The sequence below is a fragment of the Ursus americanus genome, chromosome 12 (genome assembly GCF_024610735.1).
Source record: "Ursus americanus isolate L20-20 chromosome 12, mUrsAme1.1.p, whole genome shotgun sequence".
Lineage (NCBI taxonomy): Eukaryota > Metazoa > Chordata > Mammalia > Carnivora > Ursidae > Ursus > Ursus americanus.
This window is the reverse complement of record NC_142138.1, coordinates 59,206,830-59,233,338: the sequence shown is the minus strand read 5'-3', so window position 1 is coordinate 59,233,338 and position 26,509 is coordinate 59,206,830. Positions and strand designations below refer to the sequence as shown.

The following is a 26,509-nucleotide window of genomic DNA, read 5'->3' as shown; positions in this document are numbered from 1 at the left end:
TATGGTGACTTCAAACGTTTGAAGTAGTGAGCGCCTAGAGGAGAGTGGTAAAAATGGAAATGTGAAAGACAAATCTGTAAGTAATTTCTGTTTAGAAGGAAGAATCAAGGGAAAGCACTTAGGAATTAGATATAAAAGGTGAAGGAGCAGAAGAAAACACAAATCAAAAGAGACTAAAAAAGGGAAGTTAGGAAAGAAAACCAGTTATTTTGGCTTGGAGGGTAATGGAAGGGGATCTGGGGATAGAGGTTAGAAAGTCATAAAAGTAACTTTAAAGCAGATATGTTTTAGACAAATCAAATACCTGGAGATAAGCAAGAGATGAAAATTTCAAGTTATCAACTCTGGATGATAAAGTCTAATTTTTTGTTTGTTTTTTTAAGTAGAAAAGTTCTCAAAGAGATTAAGTATGAAGAAAAAAGGAGAATAATAAAGAACTTGAAGGAAACTCAGGGTTACAGAGCAGAAGAAAGGGAAGCCATAAAAGGATTAAGCAGGGGGAGGAATAATCTCAATAAAACTAAAAGGGTAGTGGCATCAAACCAAGAGAGGCGTACTTCTATCTTCTGGTAGAAAGTTATCCAGAATGCATATGATTCCCAGGAATGTTTCACTAGGAGAATACAGAATGTGATCCAGGAAATAGGACATTTCAACAATGGACCCCATATCAAACATGTCCAAGACTACTTCTCTCTATTCCCATACATATCAAGTTCCAAAGTTTCAATGTCTCAAAGGATCTAGAGTGACAACCAAAATCTCAATCATGTGTCTCAATAATTGGTTCAGAAAATAGTTTTGTAATTATCAACTGCCTTAAATAAATTTTCAAAAATCTTAAAAGAATCATCAGCGCCACAATTTACCTAAAGTGCTCTGAGATAAAAATACTGAAATAATTTTCAAACCAAGGCAAATCAAAGCTAGTATCTTTTTATTTCAAAGAATTCTTCCACACACCCAACTGTATCACAAAACAATTCATGTCAACTGGTTGTAAGATCATTTTAGAGGAAGTGACAAACTGATAACCACCAAAAACTTAATTTTATAGTAGTCAAATTTTCTATAGTTAAATTAAATGAAGGTCCTCACAATTCATGAGCTATAATAAATCAGCTTTTACAGAATTCAGCTTAAAATGGGAATAAAAAGTTTATTCATCTCAATTTATATTTTATTATTGTAGTATTCCATTTTCCTACTGTAAAAAAAAAAGTGACATATTGAGGGTGCTGGCCTGCTTTTGGCACTAAACAACTACAAGCAACTGATCCTAATGGTTTTAAGTTTGAGCATTTGGCAGGATTATACGATAAACTGATACCTTCCTTCTGAGTGTTTTCCCCCTCTGACCTAGATTTTTTTTTTACCTTATGTGTCTCTTTTAGAAAAGTCTATATTTTGACAAGCCTTTCTAGATTTAGCCATTACATAATTCATACATGAAAAAAAGCCAATGAGTTTTTAAATATTTCAGTTTGGCAACATTGTCTCTGTGAAGCTATTAGCAACAAGATTGCAAATATAAATTCAGATATATGTAGCCCAATATACAGATTATCTACTATGCTTTCAATACGTGCCTATAGACATAGACACAGGGTTGTTGTCACTGCCACAGGTCCATCTCCACTCTTCCTTCATCTGATCACATGTGAGACCCAGAGACTATTGCAATTCAAACCATCTCAGGAAAAAAACAGGAGCTTTTGAACTTCAGCAAATGAAAAGCAAGCATATCTCAAGGGAGAGCAACAGGGTAGGTGACTATTATAGGAAGATCGAACTTTATGGAGAAAAAGGGAAATAGGATGTGGGATGGGAATATGGAATGGAGAAGCAAATAGTACAAAAACTATTAGATTTTTTACCTAGTCAGGCCTGTGACCAAAAGGGTGAAGAGAAAATGTCCTTTTCTTGCCACACTGCAAGGAATTAAAAAAATTAACGTAAGGAGTTAAAATTTATTGCTGGCTAGCCTAGAAACCACCAGTCATAAGTTTTTATGAGAAAATGAATTCCAAGTTCCAAATGCATTCAGCCAATATCAAGCGCAGTAAGCAAAATAGACATTGTCCTGGTTCCCATGTCCAAATGGAAACTAACTAAAAACAGGTAAACAAGCAAGCAGCATTACACGTTGTGATGGGTGCTCTGAGGAAAACAAAGTGTGGAGCCAAAAAATAGTCAGCGGTGCACGTTTTAGATAAGGTGGTTGAAATCTATGAAGACGTCGCATTTATATCAAATTCAGAGGAAGAAAAGGAGCTAGCCATTCCAAAAGCAGAAGAAACAACAGTCCAAGTAAAGGCAATAGGCCCTGAGGAAAGAAAGAGCTTGTCTTGAGATCACTTTGAGATCACTATGGCTGGACAGCAATAAATCAGATGGAAGAGGGACATAGAATAAAGTTTGAAAAGCCAGACAATGCAGAGGTTTATAGACCATGGTAAAAAATTGAGATTCTATTCTGATGTTTTGAAAAGTCATCAATGAGCTTATAAAAAATTTCATAATTTGTAGCACAACCTATTTATTAACTGAGGATATGTTTCCATAAATCATAGATAAAAGTGAGTGTTTTAAGCTGAAAAACTCCCCATCACCTGGAATTCATTTTGGTATAATACTGATCACAGGCCTACAGCTATTGTAAACTTTCCACCTGTAATCAGCAAATTCCCCTTCTCAGTTATAACCTGGCTCTAGTGCAATACTCATTTCATAGCACTTAATCACATTTTGAACTTTTCTGTTTGTTGTATTGTTTTTAGTCTTTTCCCCACACTGGCCTACAAGCTCCATGAATGCAGAGACCATGCCTGTCTTAACATTCTTTTCCCAGACTCTCATACCATACCTAACATTAAGTAGGTAATCAGGACTGATTTGTGAAGCAAGGAACAAAAATCGTTCATCTAGTATTTAATGAGCCCCTAGTTGTTCTAGACCCTGAAGAAACAGACAGACTGAAGTATGCCATCCATGATCCCAAGAAACTCAAGGGGGGTGGGGAGGAGAGTCTTATGAACAGCTAAGTTATAATGTGCTGTGAACAAACTGTTGTGGGAGTCCAGAGGAGGGGGGCACATATGGTCTAACAAAAAATTTTCTTCATGCAGGCATGAATATTTATGTGAAAAGCCCAACAAAGGTACAAAAATATAATCAGAGATATTTAATGAATACCTTTACTAAAATTACACACAAATTGTGAAGCTATATCTATAACATAGAACATCTGTGCTTATAGCAGCTGAGTAAAATGGCATGCTGCCTACGTTATTCCTGTGTTCAGCTTTGGGGAACATCTGACAAGTATCCCACTAAAAAAGGCATCTCCAACTGCTCAGCAGAGCATAAGGTAAACTTACACAGTATCCAACCTGTAGTGTGAAATTCCAGAATTCCCATCCCCCACGTCTAAGGGTGCCAAGTTTTGAGTTGCACTGATTCAGCAATATGTTTACAGTCCTTTCAGAGGAATTAGTGACTACACAGCTCTTTCCAACCTTTATGGCACGGCTAAAGAAAAATACTAATGGCCAACACTGGAAGGCAGAGCAAATTATAAAAAGTAAAAAAAAAAAAAAAAAAAAAGGAAAACTAATAGGATCACAGGATTACATTTGGCATTATTTAACAAGTGATACATAGAACAAGTTAGCAAAAACAAAAGCCTTTTCAGCAGACTTGGAAGCAAAAACAGTACTGTGTAATACAATTTAGATCTACTGTTTTGCTGAAGTGAAATCTTGCACTCCTTTTAAAAAAAGGAAACAACTTCCTCCAGAAAAAAGAAGAAAAAAAGCAAAAGCCTGGCATTTTATAGATTATTTTCGTATTCCCTTAAAAAAGCACAGCGTGACCCTCAAAAGAACATCACCAGCACTTTTAGCCAGCTTTAAAGAACAACTCTACTGCTGCGGAGAAAACAGACAATGCAATAAAATGTAATTCGGCTTATAGCAAAGTTTAGAGTTATAGATATCAAACACTTAAGTGTTTATAATGTAAATTTGAAGAGAGATTGGGTGTGGGAAAGGAGGGAGAATAAATTTATGAAACCATAGTTGTAAATATTGAGAACAATCTATTAACTGGACAAGAAATAAAGATGCCTCTGGTGGAACAGGTAAATACAGAGGCAGATTTATCGAACTTATTTCTCAAATGGAAGCATTGTACAGACAAGTTGTACAAGGGGCTCTGACTAGTTTTTCTCAGCACAGAACAGATATGCAGCAAAATAAATGCTTTTAGAACTTCAATCACTGGAACTTTATGTGAACGCCAATGTTCTATAGTAATGCTAAGTATCCTTAGGACAGTCTAACTTGTGTTACTAGTGAATTAAATACACACATTGAACACATTCCTATCCTAGTACTTCGAGTGTAGAAACTGAATATTTTCTGACCACCTACAACGACACTAACATTTGCTGAAAGATAGCTATGAATTTGCCTATCATAATATGGATTCATTAATGAACTAAGAGACCTCAATCAAAATTATATATTCGATACCAACGATGCAAAACAGCAAAATGACACAACGCCAAGCGCCGAACTGGAGAAAACAAGTTAAACACAGCTAATTGTAAAGATCCCATTCACCCAATGTTCCTGGGGACACCTGCAAACACTAGCAACCCTCCTGTCCTTTCTCCTTCCAAGAATACTGCTGAAATAAACCCTAGCTATTTATAAATATACGCTGAAATTTCTAGAAAAGTTGCTGACCAAGAATCGTGGCCCAGCCACGAAACACCAGCCCCGCATTCCAAAAGGCAGGCCGCCCCAGCACCGGATGCAACACGGTTTGGGGACCTGGCAGCACCTGAGTAGGAGGGTGTGGACCTGACATGGCAAGGTCGGTTCCACGCGGGCAGCGCCCCCAGCCCTCAACCCACCCAGCCCCGGCCGGCCGAGGTTCTCCGCACCACGACTCCCGGCTCCTCCACTAAGCACCCCCCGAGCTCCCGCGCTAGCACTTCGCCACCTCAAGCTCTCCACCCAGGGCCAGGGGGTCACAGGCGCCCCTCGCCCTCCCCACAACCCCACGCGCGAGGCCAGCCAGCGCGAGGAAGCACCGCGTTCGCCTCTCCGAGTCCATACACACCTATATTCCAGTGCCCCACCCCAGAGCATGCAGCTCTCTCTCCACGCCTCTCGAGAGTCGTGCCCCCCAACACGTCCGTCACACCCGGCCATCTTCCCAAGGCCGAGCCCCGCAGCCTTACCCCGACCCCCGAAAGCACACCGCTAGAAATAAGACCTCCGCCTCCAGACGACTGAGTGACTCTGATCCGCGGCAGCCCGTTCGCGACACTTTCGCGTTGCCGTAAAGGGATACAGGGTCGGAACGAGCGGCGGCGCGGGCGCGCTCCGCGGGGCGGTAAGCGCGCCCCAGGCCTGGCCTGGCTGCTCGGGAGCGCGCCCTAGGGTCCCGCCCTGTCCCGATCCCGCCGGCCGGCTTCGGACGCGGTGGGCAGCCCTGGCGGGGTCAGCCGAGCAAGGTAGGCCGAAAAGGGCAAGAAGGCGAGCCCCAGCCCCCTGTAGGGGTGTGGGTTGGAGAATGGGTTCGGGCGGGTCTGGGAAGTGTAAGCCTCCCGGAGCACCCCCACCCCATGGCTCGCGCCTCCCGGGACTACCCTGTGTGGAGCGCCGGAGAGGGACCGCTGGTCGCCGGAGCGCAGGCGGGCTCCTGGGGACCTGGGGGACGGGGGCGGGGGCGGGCTGGGCTCAGGTCTCCGCGCTTTCACCTTTGCCTCCTCATCCTTGGTCTCTCGCGGTTCTTCTCCCCTCCTACCCCCGCGGGGGCCGAGTCAGGCTCCGCCTCCCGCATCTTCTCCTGGCCGCAGGCAAAGCCCCGCAGAGATCGGCGTCCCAGGGCTTTGCGCCTCTGGAGGAAGGCAGCCCTGTAAACAATGCCATGGTTTCGTTTTAAGCGGCTATGGAGAACCTTCGCCCTAGTCCCACAAAAACTGCGGTTGGGTACCATTCCAATTTTCACTCCTGGACTCAGATTCCCTGGTAGGGGAGTTGGGGGCAGGTTTGAAGTTGAGATCTGTGGTGACCTTGTGTTTACCCGAAGCTTGTCTACCACGCGCAGTTCTGTCGCGGAGCGGACCTGAGGGGGGTGTGGGCCCAATACAGAAAGGTAAATGGCTGTGGTCCTTTGTATCCTCATACTGTTCGTGCTTTACATTAGGATACATTTGAAAGCCGGTAAACACACCCGGGAAATAATTTTAAATTCTCCCAAATTTAAATTTACACCCAAATGCATGTTTGTAATTCTTGTGGCATTATCAGATTTTCCCCCCATTTCTCCACTTGTGACAGTTGATTCAACTTATAAAAAAAAAAGTTACCTAATCTTCTAGACTCTAGGATTTAACAATTACAAGAATATCACATTTGTCAGAAGGCCAGGTTAGAGTTTAGAAAAATAACCGTTTTCTGTTCTGCTTTGCTTTGGGCCTGGTGGTTCTGTGGACTTTTAAAAAAGGGGCTTAATTAAGGCTTTCTCTCTTCACTTGGAATATCCAGAATTTACTTTCTTATTGTTTTTTAGCAGGCACCACTTAGAGGAGACAGTATAAGGAATTAATCTTATTACCGGTGGCATTCAAATATTTGTGAAATTTAAGAATTGTAACTGCAGTTTTGATTCATGGATCTTCAAAGAAAGCAGAGAAGGTAGGTGGGAGATGCAAGACTATTTCCTTAAGCATTCTTACTACTAGATGGAGGTGATTCTTGCATATTTTCAAAGGTTTCTTAAATTATTAACCATTAAAATTTTAACTTTGTTTGCTTGGCAATTAGCCAGCCACACTTCTAGCTTTCCACTGTGAAAATACATGGGCAAAAGTAGTCTTCCTCACCAAGTCAGGGCATTTAAATTTTTCAGTTGTCGTTAGACTGTTAAATCATTTCAAGCCCTGCTTGTCTTCTAAACTGTCAGTTTAAACAACGAGAACCCTCAAAGCCTGAGGAGATACGCATGCAAAATGATTCACACATGCAAAGAATTAAGTGTTGTTCCCCATCCTTGTGGCTAGTTACAGTTGTACAGAATTGATAAATCAGCTGTCGTTGTTATATTGTATGCTTTCTCTGTTCTACATCTAAAGAACAACCCTTTGAGATAGCTACTTTACAAATCAGAATACTGTAACTAAGAGAAGCTTAGTAACTTTACTAAAATCATTCAGCTGGGACTTGATAAAGCTAGGATTTGCATTTGGGTAAAGCTGATCTCACAACTGTGTTCTTCCCATTGCATCACATGGACTAGTTAATGTTTTATTTTGCTTAATAATAAGCTATCCTTCTTTCCTCATTTTTGTCTTTCCTTCCATAGGAGGAAATTCAGTGTTTTTCTTTTTCTTCTGTCTTTTTTTGACGCCAGCAAAAGGTGTCTAATGTGAGAAAGGATAGGAAGACTGATATCCTAGATCTAAAATATTATTTAATTTCAGATGGTACAACATCATTATAAAACAGGCTAGTACACTTAACCCGATGCGCACCAGGTATGGTATAGAAGTGTTGAATCACTGTATTATACACCTGAAACTAATATAACCCTGTACGTTCACCAAACTAAATTTAAAATAAAAAACTAAACTCAAGTATTGACTCTTTAAAGAAAAATAACTTATTAATAATTCTATAACATAGTGTCCTACCCATGAACAAATATTGGTGCATTGACTTGAAATTGTACATGTTTAAAAGAATGTGGTTTGAAACATTTTCTTATTTTCTTTGTGTGTAGATTTCAGGATTTACAAAGGTGCAGGTTTGTGCAGATTTGAAGACCAAAATCTTATGCGCTTGTAAAACAGGTAATTTCATCTTATAACAGTGTAAAAGGAACAGCCATTTATTGATCATCTATGACAGTATTTTACATCTGTTAACTCATTTAGTTCTTGCGTAAACCTCTGTGAAGTAGGTATTAATTTAGACCATTTAACAGTTAGTACTAAAAGCTACCACTTATTATGTATCAGTAATGTGTTTCTTTACTTGTGCTATGTCAGTGCAATCCCTGTAATAGCTACTCAGCATTGTCCAATAGAACTTTCCCATGATAGTGGAAATGTTCTCGATGTTCACCATCCTTTATGGTAGCCACTAGACACATAGGGCTTTTGAGCACTTGACATGTGGCTAGAATGACTGGAAGACTGAATTTTTAAGTTTTATTTTAGTCAATTGAAATTTTAATTTAAATAGCCGCATGTGGCTAGAGAATACTGTTTTGGAACCTAGGGTTACTCTGAGGTCTTAGAATCTGGATAACCTGGAAAAATGGCAATACTGTTACTGAAATAGAAAAATCATGAATCTTTTTGGGGTTTAAGAGGATTTGGTTTTGGCTGTTTGTTCGTTCAGAACATATTTAGTGATTACTATGGGCAAGGCCCTCTGCTATGCACAGTGGAGTCTCTCATCAAGGATTTTATCCACTTAAGACCCTTTCCTTATTTCTCATACAGTAGAAGACAATAGCTGTAAGAGATGTGCAACTCGAGTGTTCTCAGAAGAAGGAGTACTTATTTCCGGACGCAAAGAGATTAGGGAAGGTTGTGTGTGGAAGATTGTATTTGAGCTCGATTTTGAAGAGTAGGAAGGATGTGGGCATAAAAAATGATTAAAGGAAGAGGAGGTTATACTTCTAGCAATAAGGTGGACACAGTGTTTTGGAAATTCCTTTTGCCAAAGAACCTAAATGCTGGATAAATTATATTAGCCTTTTAAATGCATTGCACGCCTGTAGAACAGAAAGGGAAATCCCCAGGGCTAAAAGGTCTAAGAGAGAACAGAAACCAGAGTAGTAAACTAGCAGTGTGTCTTTTGGCTTGGCTGATAGCAGAAATAAAGCACAATTAGGGATAGGTGATAGGCTCCTCTTGCTCCCCACCCAAGGTAGAGAGAGAGAATTCATAGCCCTTTGACCTCTCAGGTATACAACTCCAAGAGGTATCATTCACATGGTAATTTGTGTAAATGTGTTTCAGGGGATGACTTTGTTCATAAAAGTTAAAATGTAAATATTTCTACTTGAAACTGTACAACCCCTGGCCTTGGGGAACCACCTTCCCCCAAATTCAGCCAGAATCCTCAAAAAAAAATTTACTCAGTGAAAGGGGGGCTAGGAAAAATATCTCCTTCCTGGCAAAGGGGGATCACAAAGAAACTCGTTCATTTTCACCCAGGTCCAGGTGGGTGAGTAAAACTACCTCTTGAGAACTTGAAACTATAGGGTCTGCCATCACTCAGATTCAAGGTTCAAATTTACCTGTCTACGTGGTCTAAAAAACCTGGAAGTCAGGAAATTAAAGTTGGCCCAGGTTGGTAATGTGCCAGACTGCCTGGCAAAAAGTAGATATAGACTCTCCCTGGAATGAGTCACCCTTAACTTAAGCCTTTTAGAATACTCCCAATTAAAATCGTCCAATACAAGTTCATGCACCTGTTTTATAGGTGCAAGGGTTGGTGGAACCAACAAATGTGAAACTAGACTCCTCTAAGGATGTTATGTTAGAATTATCTGAAATAAAATTATTTTCAGAGAGAAGAAAGAAGAATTAAAGATTTTAGAAGTAATTCAAAATTTATAGAACTTGAGAATCATTGTCCCAGAAACTTATGCAGGGGAAAGCACTATAGAAATGTGGCAAGGAATTGTCATGTTTAACTAAATTGATGAAGAAAATTGATAGAATGTTAAAGACTAAAAAGGGAAAAAAAAAAAAAAAGAACGGAAGGGAGGAGATTATGATAATTGAAGCAGGAAATTATTCAAATCAAGTCTATAATGGTGACTTTAGGGATAAGGGAAAAGAAACTTATCTAATAGCAAGATTTAAATGTACATATTTAGCATCGAGTCAGATGATCAGAGTAAATGACAAGTACAAGTCAAAAATGGCCGAGATTTCATTATTAGGAAGAAACTGAGCACAGCAGAGGGTTATGCAGTTAAGAGTTGTTCTTACAGAGTTCATGGGAAATACTCAATTTCTGTCCATCAAACTATGAGAAGATACTCCTCCAAACATGACATTATTTTCACATGCATAGGAGTAATTTCTTAGAATTTGAAAGTATTTCTGTATTTATTTTTAAAAATTAAATGCATTCAGATACATTAATGTCAAGTAATCATAAGTGAATTCGGAAACGATATCCTCAGTCTGGAATTTAAGAGGGAAAGTGGTGATGTGTGATATGTGTGTATTTAGGTGCTCTTTTTCTTTTCCCCCTCACGTAGGAGCTGGAAATATAATGGTGAACGAAACAGTTGGTTCCCGCTCTGTCAGAACCTAAGGTTTAGTGAGGAAGATAAAACCAAGCAAACAAGCAACAGTTAAGTGAGATGAATGCCCTGGTCGGGGAAGTAAAGGGTGCTCTCGGAAACAAAGTAGGGACACTCAGCTGAAGCTGGAAGAGTTGGTACTTGAAAATATATAGGAGTTAACAGGTGGTAGTGAGGCTGGAGGGTGATAGCATGGTAGTCCGTTACCCAGACAGAACAGTGTACATGAAGGTCTGCGAGTGTACGAGAGAGCATGACACATTTGAACATCTGAAAGAAGTTTGTTGTAGCCATATAGCATAGTGATTGGTGTTAGAACAGAGCTGCCTGAATTTGAATTCTGTCTCTACTGAGTCCCAGCCTGTGACCTTGGACAGTGCTCTTAACCTCTGTAATTGTGTTGTGAGAAGTAAATGAGATCATGTATTTAAGGTGATTAGTAATGTGGTGACACAGAGTAGACACTGTTTGCTTTTGTAACGATGATGAAAATGATGAGAGCTAGAGCAAGGAATTGGGAACAAAGAAGTAGCCAGACATGAATTACCAAAAGGTAAGTAGAGATCAGACCCTATAGACCGAGTTAGGGAGGAAAGACAATTTACAAGGGCACAGGGAGGCCCTGAAAGATTCTTTGTAGGAGAATAGGTGGTCAGATTGGTATTTCAGAATTAGAAGGATTACTCTGGTTTTAGGGTGGAGCCTAAATTGGTCATGGTCCACACTACAGAAGGACCATTTGGGAGATTATAATAATAATCTGGCCAAGAAATGATGATATTTTAGGTAGAGTAGTGGCAGTGAAGATGGAGAGTAAGAGTAGATTTGAAGGAAATTCAGGAGTCTGAATAAACTGCTTACTACTTGATTATGTGTGGAAAGCTGAGGGAGAAAGAACATTTCTGGATATGGCAAGTGGGTGAAGCTTGGTTCCATTTACAGAGAAATTGAAAGCAAGCAGGTGTTAGTAGATGGTGTGGGGGATGATCTCATAAGTGGAACAGCTCATGGTAATAAGTACAAGATAGTAGGAGTGGATGGCTAAAGTAGAAGAGATGAAATACTTGTGAATAATCTTCTCTAATTTATTTTTTCTACCTCAGAAAATCTGTTTGAGATGTGGTGGTTTCAGCAAGGTCTCAGCTTCCTCCCTTCTGCCCTAGTAATTTGGACAGCTGCTGCTTTCATATTTTCATACATTACGGCCATAACACTTCACCATGTTGACCCTGCTCTGCCTTATATCAGGTCAGTGCAATGTATTTTTTTTTATAAGAGACTTTTTAACAATGAAGCCAACATTCCATGTTAACATTTTAAAATACAGATTTTATGTTTGACATTACAACAACAAAAGGAACATTAAAAAGGAAGTTGTATTGGTTCTTTCTATGTGATAGAGAAAGGTGGAGACAGAGGGGTATGATTCACTTAGTGAATTAGGACACTTTAAGTGCCTTGTCTTCCAAATAAATACTTGAGGTTGTCTCAGAAGATGGAAGTGGAATTATTCTCCCCTTAAAATTAAAAAATACTGCAAACAACAGTAATAGTATTAAAAGATAACAGTAATGACAACTATTTATCAATCTGCATGCTGTGTACAAGGTCATGGTCTAAGCATTCTTCAGATGATAAATCACTGGATCTTTACAACTACTCTTTGAAGTAAGAATTATTACCGCCATTTAAGAGAGAAGGAAATAAGTTATTTGTTCAAGGCCACATAACTCAGTAAGGGATGGAACCAAAAATGCAGTTTGGGCAGTTTGACTCTAGAGACCCTGCTTTTAGTCTTTATGACATACCGTCTAGATCTCTCTGACACATTAAGTATCAAAATTTATCGTAATATTTTTGAAATTTCAAAACTGATAATGATATAAGTATGGGTACTCAGTTGCTTGTGCTATGTTCGTAAGTCTTTTTCCAGTTATAAAGGCAGTATATACTTAGCCTAACAAATTTTAAATGATACTAGACTGATTATAAAAGTAAAAAATGAAAGTCCGTTTCAACCCCTCTCCAGCTCCTGCCCGTCCAGAGGTAATTAATAGTTTGGTTGATTTCCTTCCATAGTTTGTTTTGTCGTTATAGTTGTTTCATTTATTTATTTGTTTACATCCTGAAAAATAACCTCTCCAACATAGAAAATAGTGAATTTTTAAAGGATGACAAACCAGAAGGCTAAATTTATCTTTTTAAAGTATCAAGAAGAAATCAGAAGGTTACTATCTACATTTGTTCCCAGAATGCTATGGTGTGAAGCAAAGGATAGCAACAAATTGGGCACACTTTGGGAAGATGTGCAAAAACCAAAGATATTTTAGAATTTAAGGTTCCAATTCTAGGAATAATTTGATGAATAATCACCACTGATCACCACGCTGCTAGGGGAAATGTAGCTTAAAGAGCCAGTTCATTCTTTAGTAACTTTTTAGAGAACGTACATCTGTAATTCCTAAGTGCCTTTCAGCATTTTTATTTCCCCTTTGAGAACTTGTCTGCTTTCATTTTAAAGAGCTTTTAATCATTTAAGAGGCCTTTGGGTTCTTTTTCAGAGTTTCAGTTCTCTGACGGTGCTGCATGTGATTTTCTGATAGTACCCTAGACACTTCCTTTTCCGTCCCTGTTCTGCCCTTTTATTTTTCTGCTACTGACCTTACTATTATTACCCTGGGATCTTTCTCCAACATTCTAATACTTTTAAACTCAGTACTACTTAATTTTACTTCTCAGGCTCATTTTCTTCATCTGAAGAATGATTAAATTAGACTAGACGCTCTGCAAAGTTCCTTTCAGTTCATAGACCCCATCTAAAACGTTTTAATTATTAATAGTCCCAAAGACATAACCAAATGTAAATTTCATTCCAAAGATAGTTCCACTGCAGGTATGTTTCAGGTGTTTTCTTAGTTGGTTCAAGTAGTGGATGCCCAGGTAGATTGCACAAGATGAGTACTGGGGCACGAGAACAAACTTTAGAATTTCTATGTATATTTTTTAATCTCGATATTTGAACTTATATGATAAATACATATATTTTGAAGTTACATGATCAGACTTTTTTTTTTTTTTTTTTTGATGGCATGTGATCAAAATAGTTTGACGACCACTGGGTTGGAGGGCTGTGCTGATGAGGTGATGGACTTGGCTGTTTTCATTTGTACGCCAGTTTGTAGTGGTCTATTCCAGAGCCAAGGCAGGAGCACACTTAGCTGGCCATCTTGGAAGTGCATGCTTTTGTTTCCTTATAGGGTATTTCGAAACTGTAGCATCTCTTGAAATACAATATTAAAATTTTACAAGAATTTTACAAGAATATATATATATACTAGAAAATTTGAAAGGTAGAAGAAACATAACAAAACCATAATCTCCATTCCCTGAAGATGATCAGAGTAACAAAATCTTTTGTTTCTAAAGATGCATCTTACAGGTGGAAGGAGCAGTCCTTAGAATTTATATGTGTTACTTTACTTTTTGTAAACCTAACCCAAATGTTCAGCAAACCTAATTGATTCCTTACCAGACGTGCCTTCCCATCTCTTTTTTATTCCTGTTACATTGTGTTAGCTGAGATCCTTCTTATCTCTTTCCTCTAGTACTTCAATTTGTGGCCGAAGACTGTCTTTTTCATTTTTACTGTAGTTTGAGGGAAGGGAAAGGAACTAACATTTAATGGGTGTCTCCCCTGTGCCTGCTGCTGTGCTAGATCTTCACATGTATTGTCAGTTTCATTTCCTCATGTTGAGCTGATGAGGCTGGGAGGGAATTATTAGCACCATTTTGCAGATGAGGAACAGTCCTAGATAAAAGAGCATACCCAAGGTTCCACAGTAAATGGAAGGCATGCTGTTGATCTGGGTTTATGTTTTCCCTGCTGTCCTGAAACACAAGCATGTAAGCCAGTGCATTGCAATACATTGTGATCAGTGATTTTAACACAGGTCTGGACAGAATGCTCTGCGAGTCCTCATTCTGCTAGAGGAGTTGGCCAAGGCTTTGGAGGGCAGGGAAAAACTGGTCTCACGTGCAAGCTCCAAGAGGGGAGCTTTGTCTCTTTTACTAAACACTCTACTCCTGTCCCTAAAATACTGTTGGGCACATAGTAGGTGCTTGATAAATGTTTTTTAAATTAACAGGAGATGATTAGGTATTAACTGAATTGTAGACAGGGTCAATAACAGATGACGAAAGCAGAGTTGTGAAAGGATCTGTAGTGTTTAGGGAACATTCAGGTGGAACAGAGGAACACACCTTCCCAGTTGATGGAAGTCAGTAACACGGCCCTAACATAACCCAGGATAGATTTGTTGGGGCTTTTTTTTGGGTTTTTGGGGGGGGGGGGGTTGGTAAGATTTTTATTTATTTATTTGAGAGAGAGAAAGCGAACAAGCGGGGAGGAGGGGCAGAGGGAGAAGGAGAAGCAGACTCCCCACTGAGCAAGGAGCCCTATGCAGGACTCGATCCCAGGACTTTGGGATCATGACCTGAGCCGAAGACAGCCACTTAACTGACTGAGCCACCAGGCACCCAGGTTTTTGTTTTTTTTTTAATCAATTTCTGTTGATTTCTGTTATCTGAAAGAGAAATAATCTCAAGTGATATCAGAAAAAAGTGAACTGCCTTCGGCTCAGGTCATAATCCCAGGGTCCTGGGATGGTACCCCACATCAGGCTCTTTGCACAGCGGGGAGTCAGCTTCTCCCTCTTACTCTGTGTTCTCCCTTTCTCTCTCAAATAAAATCTTAAAAAAAAAAAAAAGTGAGCTAGATAAATGCTGTGAGCTCGAACAGTCGTGGTCTCATAAAATTATATGAGTTTGAACTTACGAATGTATAAAAAGATACAGGATTTGAAGTAACCCGTTATTTCTTATTCCTTAGAAAAAAATACACATGTATATTTAGTGTGAGAAATCCACATACCTTCTTTTTTTTCTTTCAGTGACACTGGTACAGTAGCTCCAGAAAAATGCTTGTTTGGGGCAATGTTAAATATTGCCGCAGTTTTGTGTAAGTAATGGGAATTGTTTTAAAAATCAAAATTAATAGTGAAATTGCCCTTTCCTTCTTTAAACACTTGTTTACTTGTTTTAGTTTCTGGTTATACCTGAGGGAATGTTATCACTAAATTATTGATCCCAGATATGTTCCTTTTAAAAGAAAAGCAGTTTCTGAAAATGCTAAATTATAGAAATAAATCCTTAAAAAATATCTGTGAGCCTATTTGACTACTCATCCAAATAGAAGTTGTAAAGTATGACCAAATATTTCTTGAGACCTTAAGTGGATTTCTTAAGTGACCAGTAGAGGACAAAAAACTGTAAACACACTGACCACAACTAACACCAACTAAATTCATTTAGGATAAATAATTTAGAAGTTTAAGAGTAGCAGTGGAACCATGTTTTAATTTTTGAATGACGTTCTAATGCCAAAGGAATGGAATTCTGTATTTTACATTCCTGTTCATTATTTATTTTTTGAATCAAACTTTTATTAATGGTTAACTAAAATATTTTTCCATCAGTTGGGATTGTTTTAAATATTTGCAGTCTTCCATATGATATTTATTACCTGCTTGGATCAAAAATGGAAGTCAAGGAAATGAATGATTCAGTGTGTAAAAGTTCATCTTATGACTGGGGTTTTCAAAAACGTGTCTACAGAAGCATATCTCTGTTTCATTTCTTCATTTCTTTGGCAATATTTTTGCAATGGAAAACTTGATTTGATTTGACCCTTTCTTGACTAACAAAGATGGTAAAGTGGGTGTTTTTATTTGTTTTCTGTGTAATCGATTGCTATATCTGATTGAACCAAGTTATAATAATTTGAAATAAAATGAAATGGGAGTGAGGCAAATCACCCTTTGGTGTTTTTTTTTGTTTTATTTGTTTTTGGGTTTTTTTTTTTGCCAATACCCATTTTATCCATATTTTAGCAATAATTAATGCTAATCATATAGAATATTTTGTTTTAATAACACTTAGCATTAGAGATTTTCAGAAAACGCTAAACTTATCTCTTAAATTTTTTCCAAAATATTTGTGAATGTGAGGCCCACGGGAGGCCAGTGCATTTCAGTCACACAGAGATATTACTGGTTCCATAATGCAACCTTAAAGGTTCTTTAAAATCAACAGCTGTTTCTGTTTTTTTTTTTTTTTTTCCTCTTCTCTCAAATTAACTTTGAAAGGAAGATTTATGTTAGGTGACCTTTTTTAACTCTTTGTTGGCAACTCTATTCCCTGGTTACTTATTACTTTGTTGTCTTTCGGGTTATCTCTTCCCAGGCATCGCTACCATTTATGTTCGTTACAAGCAGGTTCATGCCCTGAATCCCGAAGAGAGTCGTATCATCAGATTAAACAAGGCTGGCCTTGTACTTGGATTACTGAGTTGTTTTGGACTTTCTCTTGTGGCAAACTTTCAGGTTTGTGTTTCAGCCCAGCATAGGTATTTTCCCGAGGTACATAAATTAATACATGTTAAAAAGGAAATGTGAAACGTTCAGTTACACACTGTTATTGTTTCTTTGCCTTAACAAAGTAGAATCCCCTGCCTTTAAATTATTTGACCTTCTTAGGGATCACTACATACACAATTAGAAAAATTCATTCTTATTAAGCTACTGAGCACCTATAAATTATTCTGACCTTTTAAGGATTCACAAGACTCTATTAGACTCTTTATTACTACTTAGTTGGAGATTACTCCAAGACTGGAGAGAATTGATATAAATTATAAGTGACACAATTATAGATTTAAACTTAAAAAAAAATATATGGCTAGGGGCACCTGGCTGGCTCATTTGGTAGAGCATGTGACTCTTGATCTTGGGGTTGTGAGTTCGAGCCCCATGTTGGGTATAGAGATGACTTAAAGATCTTTGAAAAAAAATATGCTGAACAAGTTATACTCATTTACCTATTTTATATTCTTGTTTAGATGTTCCCATTGATCATCTCTATTTCTAGGTGCTCAGCCCCTCATATGAGGAAGTAAAGGGAAGGTATGGGGCTTTTCCAGCTTTTTCTCAGGGAATTCTTAAAGTAGCAAATTAAACTTCACAAATATTTTCAAACTCTGCACATTCCTTTCTATTGACATTCTGTCAGATGAGTCTTTGGTGATACCAGCTGTATCCTAGGCGTATGGGTGTTTTTTGATTAATCTCTCTGCAGTCTTCAGAGTTTCGGTTTAGACATCTGATAACATATTTAGACATCTAGTAACTATGTATACACACTCCTACAGATACACATATAGAGGCATATTCATACATCCACTGCAGGTATTTTAGGCTGGTAGATGGCTTTCCTCCCACGATGATATAAGGTGCAGACACTATCCATCTTTGAGCTCTCCCATTTCCTAAGTCCTTCTTGTCTTCTGCATCAGCCTGCTGAAACAGTCAAAGAGAACATGCAGGAATCACACCTGCTTCTTAACAACCTTGACCTGGCAGTGACTCACATCATTCCACTAACATTTATTTGCTAGACACAGAGGGGCTGGGAAATGAAGTCTTGCTAAGCGTCAGTACCTGGGGCAACTCCATACTATGGAAGGGACAGAGAATTTTTGGTGGATACCTAGCTGCCTTTGCCACAAATAGGATCCTGCCTTCACGAATCAGTTTCTAAAGCTCAGTGTTAAAAATATGTTTTGAGGAATTTTTAGTATATGGATAGTGATTCTTTGTTCCAGTTGTCCCTTTATCAATTTAACAGTATCTCTCATCCCTGTATGGTAAAAGTGAATCCCAAAGTGACCTCCACACTTAAGATGCTGCCTCTGTTAGTAACTGATTGTTGTTTACACAATGCAGTAAATTCCACTGGCAGTTCCTAATCGCACCTGTGCACGCTGCCTTTCTACCTTTTTCTCATTTACCTACAAAAACGGATTATATACTTTTTTACTGTGTTCCTTTTAGCTTTCATTCTAATTAACCTTCACCACAGGGGTCCTTAGACCTTTTGATTTTGAATCAAATTCCTTTTTTCTCTCTTGATCACATCTTTTTTCTGCAACTTTGGACCTGTTGAATTTCCTATACGTCCTTCGCTGATGGCTTCATTGCTGAGCCTATTTATAAGCAGACTCTGTAACAGTACCCTGACATCCTTCCTTCCTTTCTCATATAAACTTTTACTGCTTATTTTAAGTGGTGAGTGCATTGCCCCCACCTCTTCCCACTTCTGTCTTGCAGAAACAAACTCAAGTTATAGAGTGTGACTTGGAAGAGACTCCAGCACTGTTTTAAAGTAGGGGCTTGTTGGTTTTACCCCTTAAACATTTCTTGAAAACACCTGCTTCTCTCCATTTCCATCTCAGTTTGCGCTTCCTACCATCTCCTCAACCAGTTCAGATTTCATGATCTCTCATAGCCTGGCCTACTACCATAGCCTCCTAAATACTTCCTCTGCCTTCACTCTTACATCCCTTTCATTTAATATGCAGCCAGTGTAATCTTTTGGAATTATATATACATCTCGCTCTGTTTTCCTGTACCCCTGCTTAAAGCTGTACGGCTCCAAAGTTCCATGAAAAGAGATGTAATCGAGAGAAAAAGGAATTTGATGCGCTGCCAAGCTGCTTAATTAATTCAAAGGTCTTACATGATCTGGCTGCATGATCTACTTCTTCAGCCTCGTTCTACATCATTCCCCTTCTTAATATCCTCTGTTATACATAACACTGCACGCACTTTGCTTCTTAAATAAGACAATTTTATTTTATTCCATTTCACATGTTTCTTTTGTTGGACATTTCACAACCCCAAACCTAAATAGATCTAGGTGTCCTCAAGATCTCCATGCAAACTACTTCCTCAGGGAGGTCTCCTCTGTGAATAGACTTGATCCTATATAGTTTGAGTTTTCTTTGTGTTTTTGTGTCTCTAAGCCTCTGGAAACAAATTCTTCACAGCACTTACTATGGTCTAATTTTATATCTATGGTTTTTAAATTTTTTTAGCTGATCTATTTCTCCATTAATGATAAGCACAATGGTTTTGTTCACCATTGTCTATTCAGCACCTAAGATAGTACTTCAAACGAAGATGTTCTCACCGTTTAGTGACTTACTAAATAGGCCAAAGGGACTAAGCAGGATGGATAAAAATTCTCTTGCTATTACTGTGGTTGTCTATGCTTAAAAAGACCTAATGGGATTTGAAAAACTCTGACTTAAAAAATACAAATTTATGTCTTTGAAAACAACTGTGTATAATAATATTCAGCAAAACAAACACATGCTAAGCGTCCTTAGTGGCTATGCAGAGGAATTTTTCCCTTCTTAGGACATTTATCTTTCAGAAACTTGGATGGGATAAGTAAGCAGAAATCTATATTAATTTCGTAGGCCTGCCATAATAAAATACCATAAATTGAGTGGCTTATAATAACGGAAATTTATTCTCTCAAAGTTCAGGAGGCCAGAAGTCTGAAACTAAGATGTTAATAGGGATAGTTCCCTTTTGGGGACACATGCCTCTTTTCTGGTTTCCGATGGTTACCAGTAATCCTTGGTATTGCATGGCTCATGGCAACATAACTCTGTAATTTATGCCTCTGTTGTCACATGCCATTCTTTCTTCCTATGAAATTTATCCTCAAGGAAACTTTGGAGAGAGGATAAGGATAAGTAAGGAGATGAGTTCCTAAGTTTCATTAATTGCTTTTAGGTAAAGATTACAGACTATTCAATATATAATTTATAAGTTTTTTTTTTTTTTGCAGTGACAATTATTTAGAAGCTGTTGGAACAGTTTTTTAAATATATTTTATTTTATTTATTTATTTATCTTTATAATCATATTTTTTTTATTATGTTAGTCACCATACAGTACATCCCTGGTTTTTGATATAAAGTTTGATGATTCATTAGTTGCGTATAACACCCAGTGCACCATGCAATACGTGCCCTCCTTAATACCTATCACCAGCCTATCCCATTCCCCCACCCCCCTCCCCTCTGAAGCCCTCAGTTTGTTTCCCAGAGTCCATAGTCTCTCATGCTTCATTCCCCCTTCTGATTACCCCCCTTTCTTTATCCCTTTCTTCTCCTACCGATCTTCCCAGTTCTTATGTTCCATAAATGAGAGAAACCATATGATAATCGTCTTTCTCTGTTTGACTTATTTCACTTAGCATAATCTCCTCCAGTCCCGTCCGTGTTGCAGCAAATGTTGAGAACTCGTTCTTTTGCTACTGACCACACATATCTCTGTAATTTTTCTCGTCTTTGTCCAAGGATAAGTTTTTGTCTTTGTTTTCTGAAAAGTTATATTTTTAAAGAGGACAAAATAACTTTTGCAGGTGTGTCAAAGATTTTAACTTATTAATTAATGAGGGAAATAGTAGGTATTACACATAAGCTCAAAAGAGAAGTTAAGGTACCACATGTTTGTGGTCCGATAAGAAAGCTAAAATAAATTTATGAGGTAAAACTCATCATTATGCACAAAGTGATAATATTCAAAAAGACAATTTGCATTTATATAGATATGGATTATTTGCATTATATCAGTTTTCTATAAGTTAACTTCTGTCTCTGCACATAACTTCTATCATTACAGAAGTTTTCTGTGAAAAATAGCCTGATCAGAGCCAAGTAAAACTCACATTCATGTAGAACCAGCCCCAGAGGTTCTAACATTCCACTGGAAGATACTCTCTGGCCTATTTTTAAGATCTTTTGCTGTTTTCCTGGTCTCTAAAATGACAAAATTGAATGTACAAGCAGAAGTACTGCCAGTTAAAACCAGTTTTAAATGCCTTTATTTTTAATTATAAAAATATAGTAATCGCTCTTCATTCTTTATTTTTACTTTCTAATTCATAGGATTTTGTTGTTGGGACTGTGTACTGATCACAGGTGGGCATAGATCAAGCTATATCTATATTTAGCTTCATCAATATATATGAGAATATTTTTAAGGGGAAAAATTCACTCATATTCCTGCTCGTAGCCCTAAAATAGTTAATTTCGTTTTTGCCTCTATTTTTCTAGCCTTTATTCATATGTATAGATAAATTCCCATAAGAAGATGATACCACTTTGTATTGTTTTACGGGTGCTGAAGTTTTTTTTCTTTGTTACCCAAAGTGGTAATAGCAATGCATTTTTTTTTTCTCTTCCCAGTGCTCATCACTTATTGCCAGTTATAATACCACAAACCGAATCAAAATAGCCCTTCCTCTCCAAAAGAAAACCAATGGCTTTGGCAAAAACATTGTTATCTTTTACTTCTTATAGCTTCAGCTAAAAAATTGGGCTCTGTGTTTGTGAGTTAGCACAGTCGATTGTGAAAGAAGGGACCCAGACCCTAACTTCTCCCCTCTTGTTACCTCGTCGTACACCCTCTGCCAGGTGCTATACGGTGCCTTCTCAACCAAGTGAAATGCAGACTGCATCAGCTTCGAAAACTAGAGTGGTTCAACCAAAAACGTTTGTAGAATTTTTGGAGAGCTGTTGTCACTTTTAAGCAGAGGGTACATGTAGTCAGAAGTAAAATGTAAATGAATACCTGTAAGAGTGAGGTAAAGGAGAAAAAAATTGGAATGTATAGTAATCTCTTGTATAATTTTCAAAACCAGTGAGGGGCGCCTGGGTGGCTCAGTTGTTGAGCATCTGCCTTCAGCTCAGGGTGTGATCCCAGGGTCCTGGGATCGAGCCCCGCATCGGGCTCCTCCGCTGGGAGCCTGCTTCTTCCTCTCCCACTCCCCCTGCTTGTGTTCCCTCTCTCGCTGGCTGTTTCTCTCTCTCTGTCAAATAAATAAATAAAATCTTAAAAAAAAAAAAAAAGCAATCAGTGAGAGCCAAGAAGGAATGCTTTAAGTTTTTGAGCCTTTAAAATGCACTTAGATTTAAATTAGATTTAAGTTGAAATTCCCTCCCTCCAGCTTCCCTACCATCCTGATCCTCCTTTGCCGGGCACTACTCTTTTCTGTAACCCTTATTACCGTCTGACATATGATGGACTTCACTTATATCTAAAGTTCATTACTTATCGTTTGTGCTGCTTCACTTGAATGTCAACTCTGAGGGCCAGATTTTTTTTTTTTTTTTGAGATTTTATTTATTTATTTGACAGAGATAGAGACAGCCAGCGAGAGAGGGAACACAAGCAGGGGGAGTGGGAGAGGAAGAAGCAGGCTCATAGCGGAGGAGCCTCATGTGGGGCTCGATCCCGGAACGCCGGGATCACGCCCTGAGCCGAAGGCAGACGCTTAACCGCTGTGCCACCCAGGCGCCCCTGAGGGCCAGATTTTTGTCTGTTTTGTTCACTAGTATATCTGAGTACTTAGAACACTGCTTGACACCGAAAAGGTACCCAGATAAACAAACATATTACAATGAGTAAATGAATAGTAACGCTCGTATTTTTAGTAGCGATGTAGGAACAGTTTGCTTTATTGTAATCTCCTGGCTTTTGTGGAGTACTCAGAGGGAATTGCTTCAGGAAGTAATCTCTAGAACTCAGTGCTTTTCCATTCAGTGACTGTTCTTTTGAGATCACTAGCTTGTGCTTTTAAATACTGTGTTGGCAACATGTTTTGAGTTTCTCTTATTTACTTACTTCTTCTTTCTACCTCTCAGAAAACAGCCTTTTTTGTTGTGCACGTATGTGGAGCTGTGCTCACCTTTGGTGTGGGCTCATTATACATGTTCGTTCAGACCATCCTCTCCTACCAAATGCAGCCCAAAATTCACGGCAAACAAGTCTTCTGGATCAGACTACTGGTAGTTATCTGGTGTGGAGTAAGTGCACTCAGCAGTATCCTTTGCTGTAAAATGTAACTATACTTGGAAGGGAATGGAGTAACAATTTAGTGAACGCTGTTGGCTTCTTGTGAGCAGGCATTCTGTGGGTGAGATTCTTGGGTTAATAACCCTAAATGAAAGGACTTGAAACATGAAATTCAAATTTTACATGGAACCTCAGTAATTGAGCTGGGAGCAAAGGTAAGATTCAGCCTGATCATACTCACCTCAGAGATATGAAGGATGAGTTAATGCCCTCCCGAGAACAGTTACGTAGCAGAATCTTAGGGTAGTACTGCTGATTTACTGAGCAAAGAGGGAATGCAAACCATTTCATGGTAATCCTCTGGGTACATTTTAATTTTCACTACTGCTGTATAATATCTAGTCTTTAAGAAAATGGGTTTGGACCTTGGAAACAAATGTATGAGTAATCCTTGTGGACCTTTAAAGTGATTTTTATTTTGAATCTAATTTAAACTTAGAGGTTTTCTCTCAGATTCTCCTTGACTTTTTTTATAGTGCTGACTTGCTCATCACTTTTGTACAGTGGGAATTTTGGCACAGATATCGTACAGAAACTCCATTGGAACCCTGAGGACAGAGTAAGAACTTGGAATCTATAAAACTTTTATATTAAAGATGACTACTTTGGTTGATTTTGATGTATTTTTAATTTCATCACTGAAAATGATACTTTTTCAGTAGAATAATCATTAGGATTATTTTCTACTTACGATCAAGTTTATGTAGCACCACCTGTATTCTTCTGTCACATTTCAGCAGTGAACATTTTCAAGACACAAGGACAATTGTGATGGCAAAGAGTTTTCTCAGAGATTGACTCCACTGAATATGGATATAATGTACAACAAACCCAACTGAGATCTTTTATTATTGGAGTACTTTTTTTCTGAATTACCATCTACAAGTTTATTATTACGGACTCTGCATCTGGGTTCCAATATAGTGGATATCTGAGTGGAGATAACGTCTTTGATCCTGAGGAAAAAAAGAGGAGGAACATACACTAACTAGATGATAAAATAAGTTCATCTGTTTTCACAAACCTCTCAGTGGCATTTCATTTTGAATTATTTTTAAAGAATTAGCCCTGGATAGGTCATGTTTGTCAGAATGAAAGAATGAAATGATTTACTAGTTTCCCTCAATTGTAATCCATATATAATTTAATGCTGTAAAAATAACACTAAGTTTATCATGAGCATTTTTTACTGAACATTGTTAGTGGCATTTAAGGAATCATGGCTGTGGGAAAGGCATTAACTTCCCAGGTACAGAGTAGAGGTTCTCCTGTTCTTAGTTCTTCAAATAGAAGTTTTATTTGCTCTTCATGAAGTTACAATAGGTAGATCATTTAAGAGGACTTTCCTAATGTTTTTCTTTAATTCTACAGATTTCAATAAATTAAGGATTGTTTTGTTTTTTTCTAGAAAGTTCATATATGGAATTATTTATATAGAATTAAGTTTTTAAACAAGCCTTATTTTAGACAGTTTTATATTTACGGAAAAATTGTGAAAATAGTGCAGAGGGTTCTATATTATCAATATATTCTGTACCTACCCCTTTTATTAGCATCTTTAATTAGTATCGCATGTTTGTTACAATTAATAAACTCATATGGATACATTTTTAACAAAAGGCCGTAGTGTTTACCTGATGTCCTTTGAATTTCAGAAGGCAGGTTGGTTTGCAGGTTTTATGGGTCTTCTGTTTGAGAGAAATTCTGGATCATTCAGATGAAATGTCACAGAATTATTCTTTTTTTCCGTTGTCACTCAAGGGTTACGTGCTTCACATGATCACCACTGCAGCAGAATGGTCTATGTCTTTCTCCTTCTTTGGTTTTTTCCTGACTTACATCCGTGATTTTCAGGTAAGAAAACACAACATTAGATTCATGCAAACTTCCCTCAGGTGGAATAAAAGAAGTTGCTATAGTCAAGTCTCCAGCCTTTTTGGAAACTAACTTCAGAAGCAGCGATGCCAGAAGAGGAGCTTCTCAGGTAAACCATTTCTGTGTTCGGGAAAGTAGGGTGTTGTTAGTAAGGGGTTCAGCCTTGAAAATAGGATTGTAAAGCAAGTAAATTTGCAGAAAACTTTTCACAGAATTTTCATCAACTCTGCCTATGTTTACATAGGCCATCCTCAACATTTTCACGATTCCTTTTAGAAACTAAAGAAAAATGAAGAACTTCTGAGTAGAAAAGCTTGGTTTTCCTAACTCTGTTGGTACTACAGATGATACCTTTGGCAGTACAACATCTGTCTCAATCTTGTTACTCATTAGAATTGATTTACGTCTCCAGTCCCAAAAATATTCTCCAGAACGTATTGAAGATGTGACATGGAAGACATTGAAGATGTCTTTAAGGAACAAACATCTATATATAATTTTCTTTTCTGTTACAGAAAATTTCTTTACGAGTGGAAGCCAATTTACATGGATTAACCCTCTATGACACTGCTCCTTGCCCTGTTAACAATGAACGAACACGGCTACTTTCCAGAGATTTATGATGAAGGGATAAAAATGTATCTGTGATGATTATGATTCTCAGGGATTGGGGGAAATGTTCATGAAAGTTCCTTATTCTGCTCTGAAATTTTTAACCAGTTAATCAAGGCTGACAGTGATATTGATGAATACGGATAATCAAGAGACATGAATAAAGCCATTTGATAAGTTATTTTAAAGGTTATCTTCAAGAAGACCATGTAAAAACATTTATGCCTATACTTTTTTTTAATCCCAGAAAATAAAACCAAAGGACTACAACACTGTAGATTTTTTTCTACTTTATTTAAGAGAAACAACAAGAAGTGCACCAAGCAGTCCTCAAAATCCAGCCTTTCATATTTTCTAAATCATTGTAAGCCATGTTTTGTTTGGAGCACTTTTATAAGAGACATTTTCCAGGACCCCAGATACTCAGCATTGCTCAGCATCCCCTTTAGAATTGGATTTTGAAGTAATAGGTTCACCATAGCAAACATTTCTTACAGTCTTTATAAAATTTTTTTCTTCAGGAATCCACTTATTAAGGGGAGCATACCTGGATTCGTGTAAGTGCTTTGATTGCTTAAGCTTTGCTCAAGTGATTCTGTAGGTATGTACTTGATTCCTGCCACAAGGCCAAATATTATGCCAAGTGGCCTGTCACACATGCTTGCAGTAGTTTCATGAAGCTTAGTCTCTGAAATGAGATTTTAATCACTAATGCATGAGAGAAGTAGCTATAGGCAGATTTACTTCAGTTGTGTTTTACCTAAAACAAGGGTTAGTGTTCATACATAAGGCTGAGAAGTTTGTGCATAACAGCAGATATGATTAATATAAGTAATGCAAACTGCAAT

General features: G+C 38.1%; 2 protein-coding genes across 12 annotated transcripts in view; one reads left to right on the top strand and one right to left on the bottom strand.

Moving 5' to 3' along the window:
- CEPT1 (choline/ethanolamine phosphotransferase 1) overlaps window positions 1-5,898 on the bottom strand; it is a 37,097-nt gene extending 31,199 nt beyond the window's left edge. Inside the window, exons 1-2 of one of the 7 annotated variants that reach the window (XM_087866164.1) lie at window positions 5,774-5,790; window positions 1,878-1,931 (exon numbers count right to left, since the gene is read on the bottom strand). The gene's annotated coding sequence lies outside the window, so the exon portion shown is untranslated. Of the gene's footprint in view, window positions 1-1,877; window positions 1,932-5,130; window positions 5,392-5,773 lie in introns of those variants that run through there. The other 6 variants (XM_045801523.2, XM_045801524.2, XM_045801522.2 and 3 more) reach the window with 6 other exon arrangements.
- DRAM2 (DNA damage regulated autophagy modulator 2) lies at window positions 5,388-25,938 on the top strand. Of its 5 annotated transcripts, none has more exons than XM_087866165.1 (11): window positions 5,388-5,527; window positions 6,589-6,713; window positions 7,798-7,867; window positions 10,303-10,397; window positions 11,451-11,595; window positions 15,297-15,364; window positions 16,648-16,787; window positions 22,964-23,141; window positions 23,651-23,733; window positions 25,029-25,158; window positions 25,565-25,938. In XM_087866165.1, exons 5-10 carry the CDS (start codon window positions 11,465-11,467, stop codon window positions 25,119-25,121), a joined length of 693 nt encoding a protein of 230 aa, XP_087722291.1. In that variant the 5' UTR covers window positions 5,388-5,527; window positions 6,589-6,713; window positions 7,798-7,867; window positions 10,303-10,397; window positions 11,451-11,464; the 3' UTR covers window positions 25,122-25,158; window positions 25,565-25,938. The 5 variants fall into 5 exon arrangements, with proteins under 5 accessions (XP_087722291.1, XP_045657483.1, XP_045657487.1 ...); XM_045801527.2 differs by lacking the exon at window positions 25,029-25,158 and adding an exon at window positions 24,936-25,028; XM_045801529.2 differs by lacking the exon at window positions 25,029-25,158 and adding an exon at window positions 24,936-25,028 and having other exon boundaries at window positions 5,391-5,527; window positions 6,592-6,713.
- The last annotated feature ends 571 nt before the right edge of the window (window positions 25,939-26,509 follow it).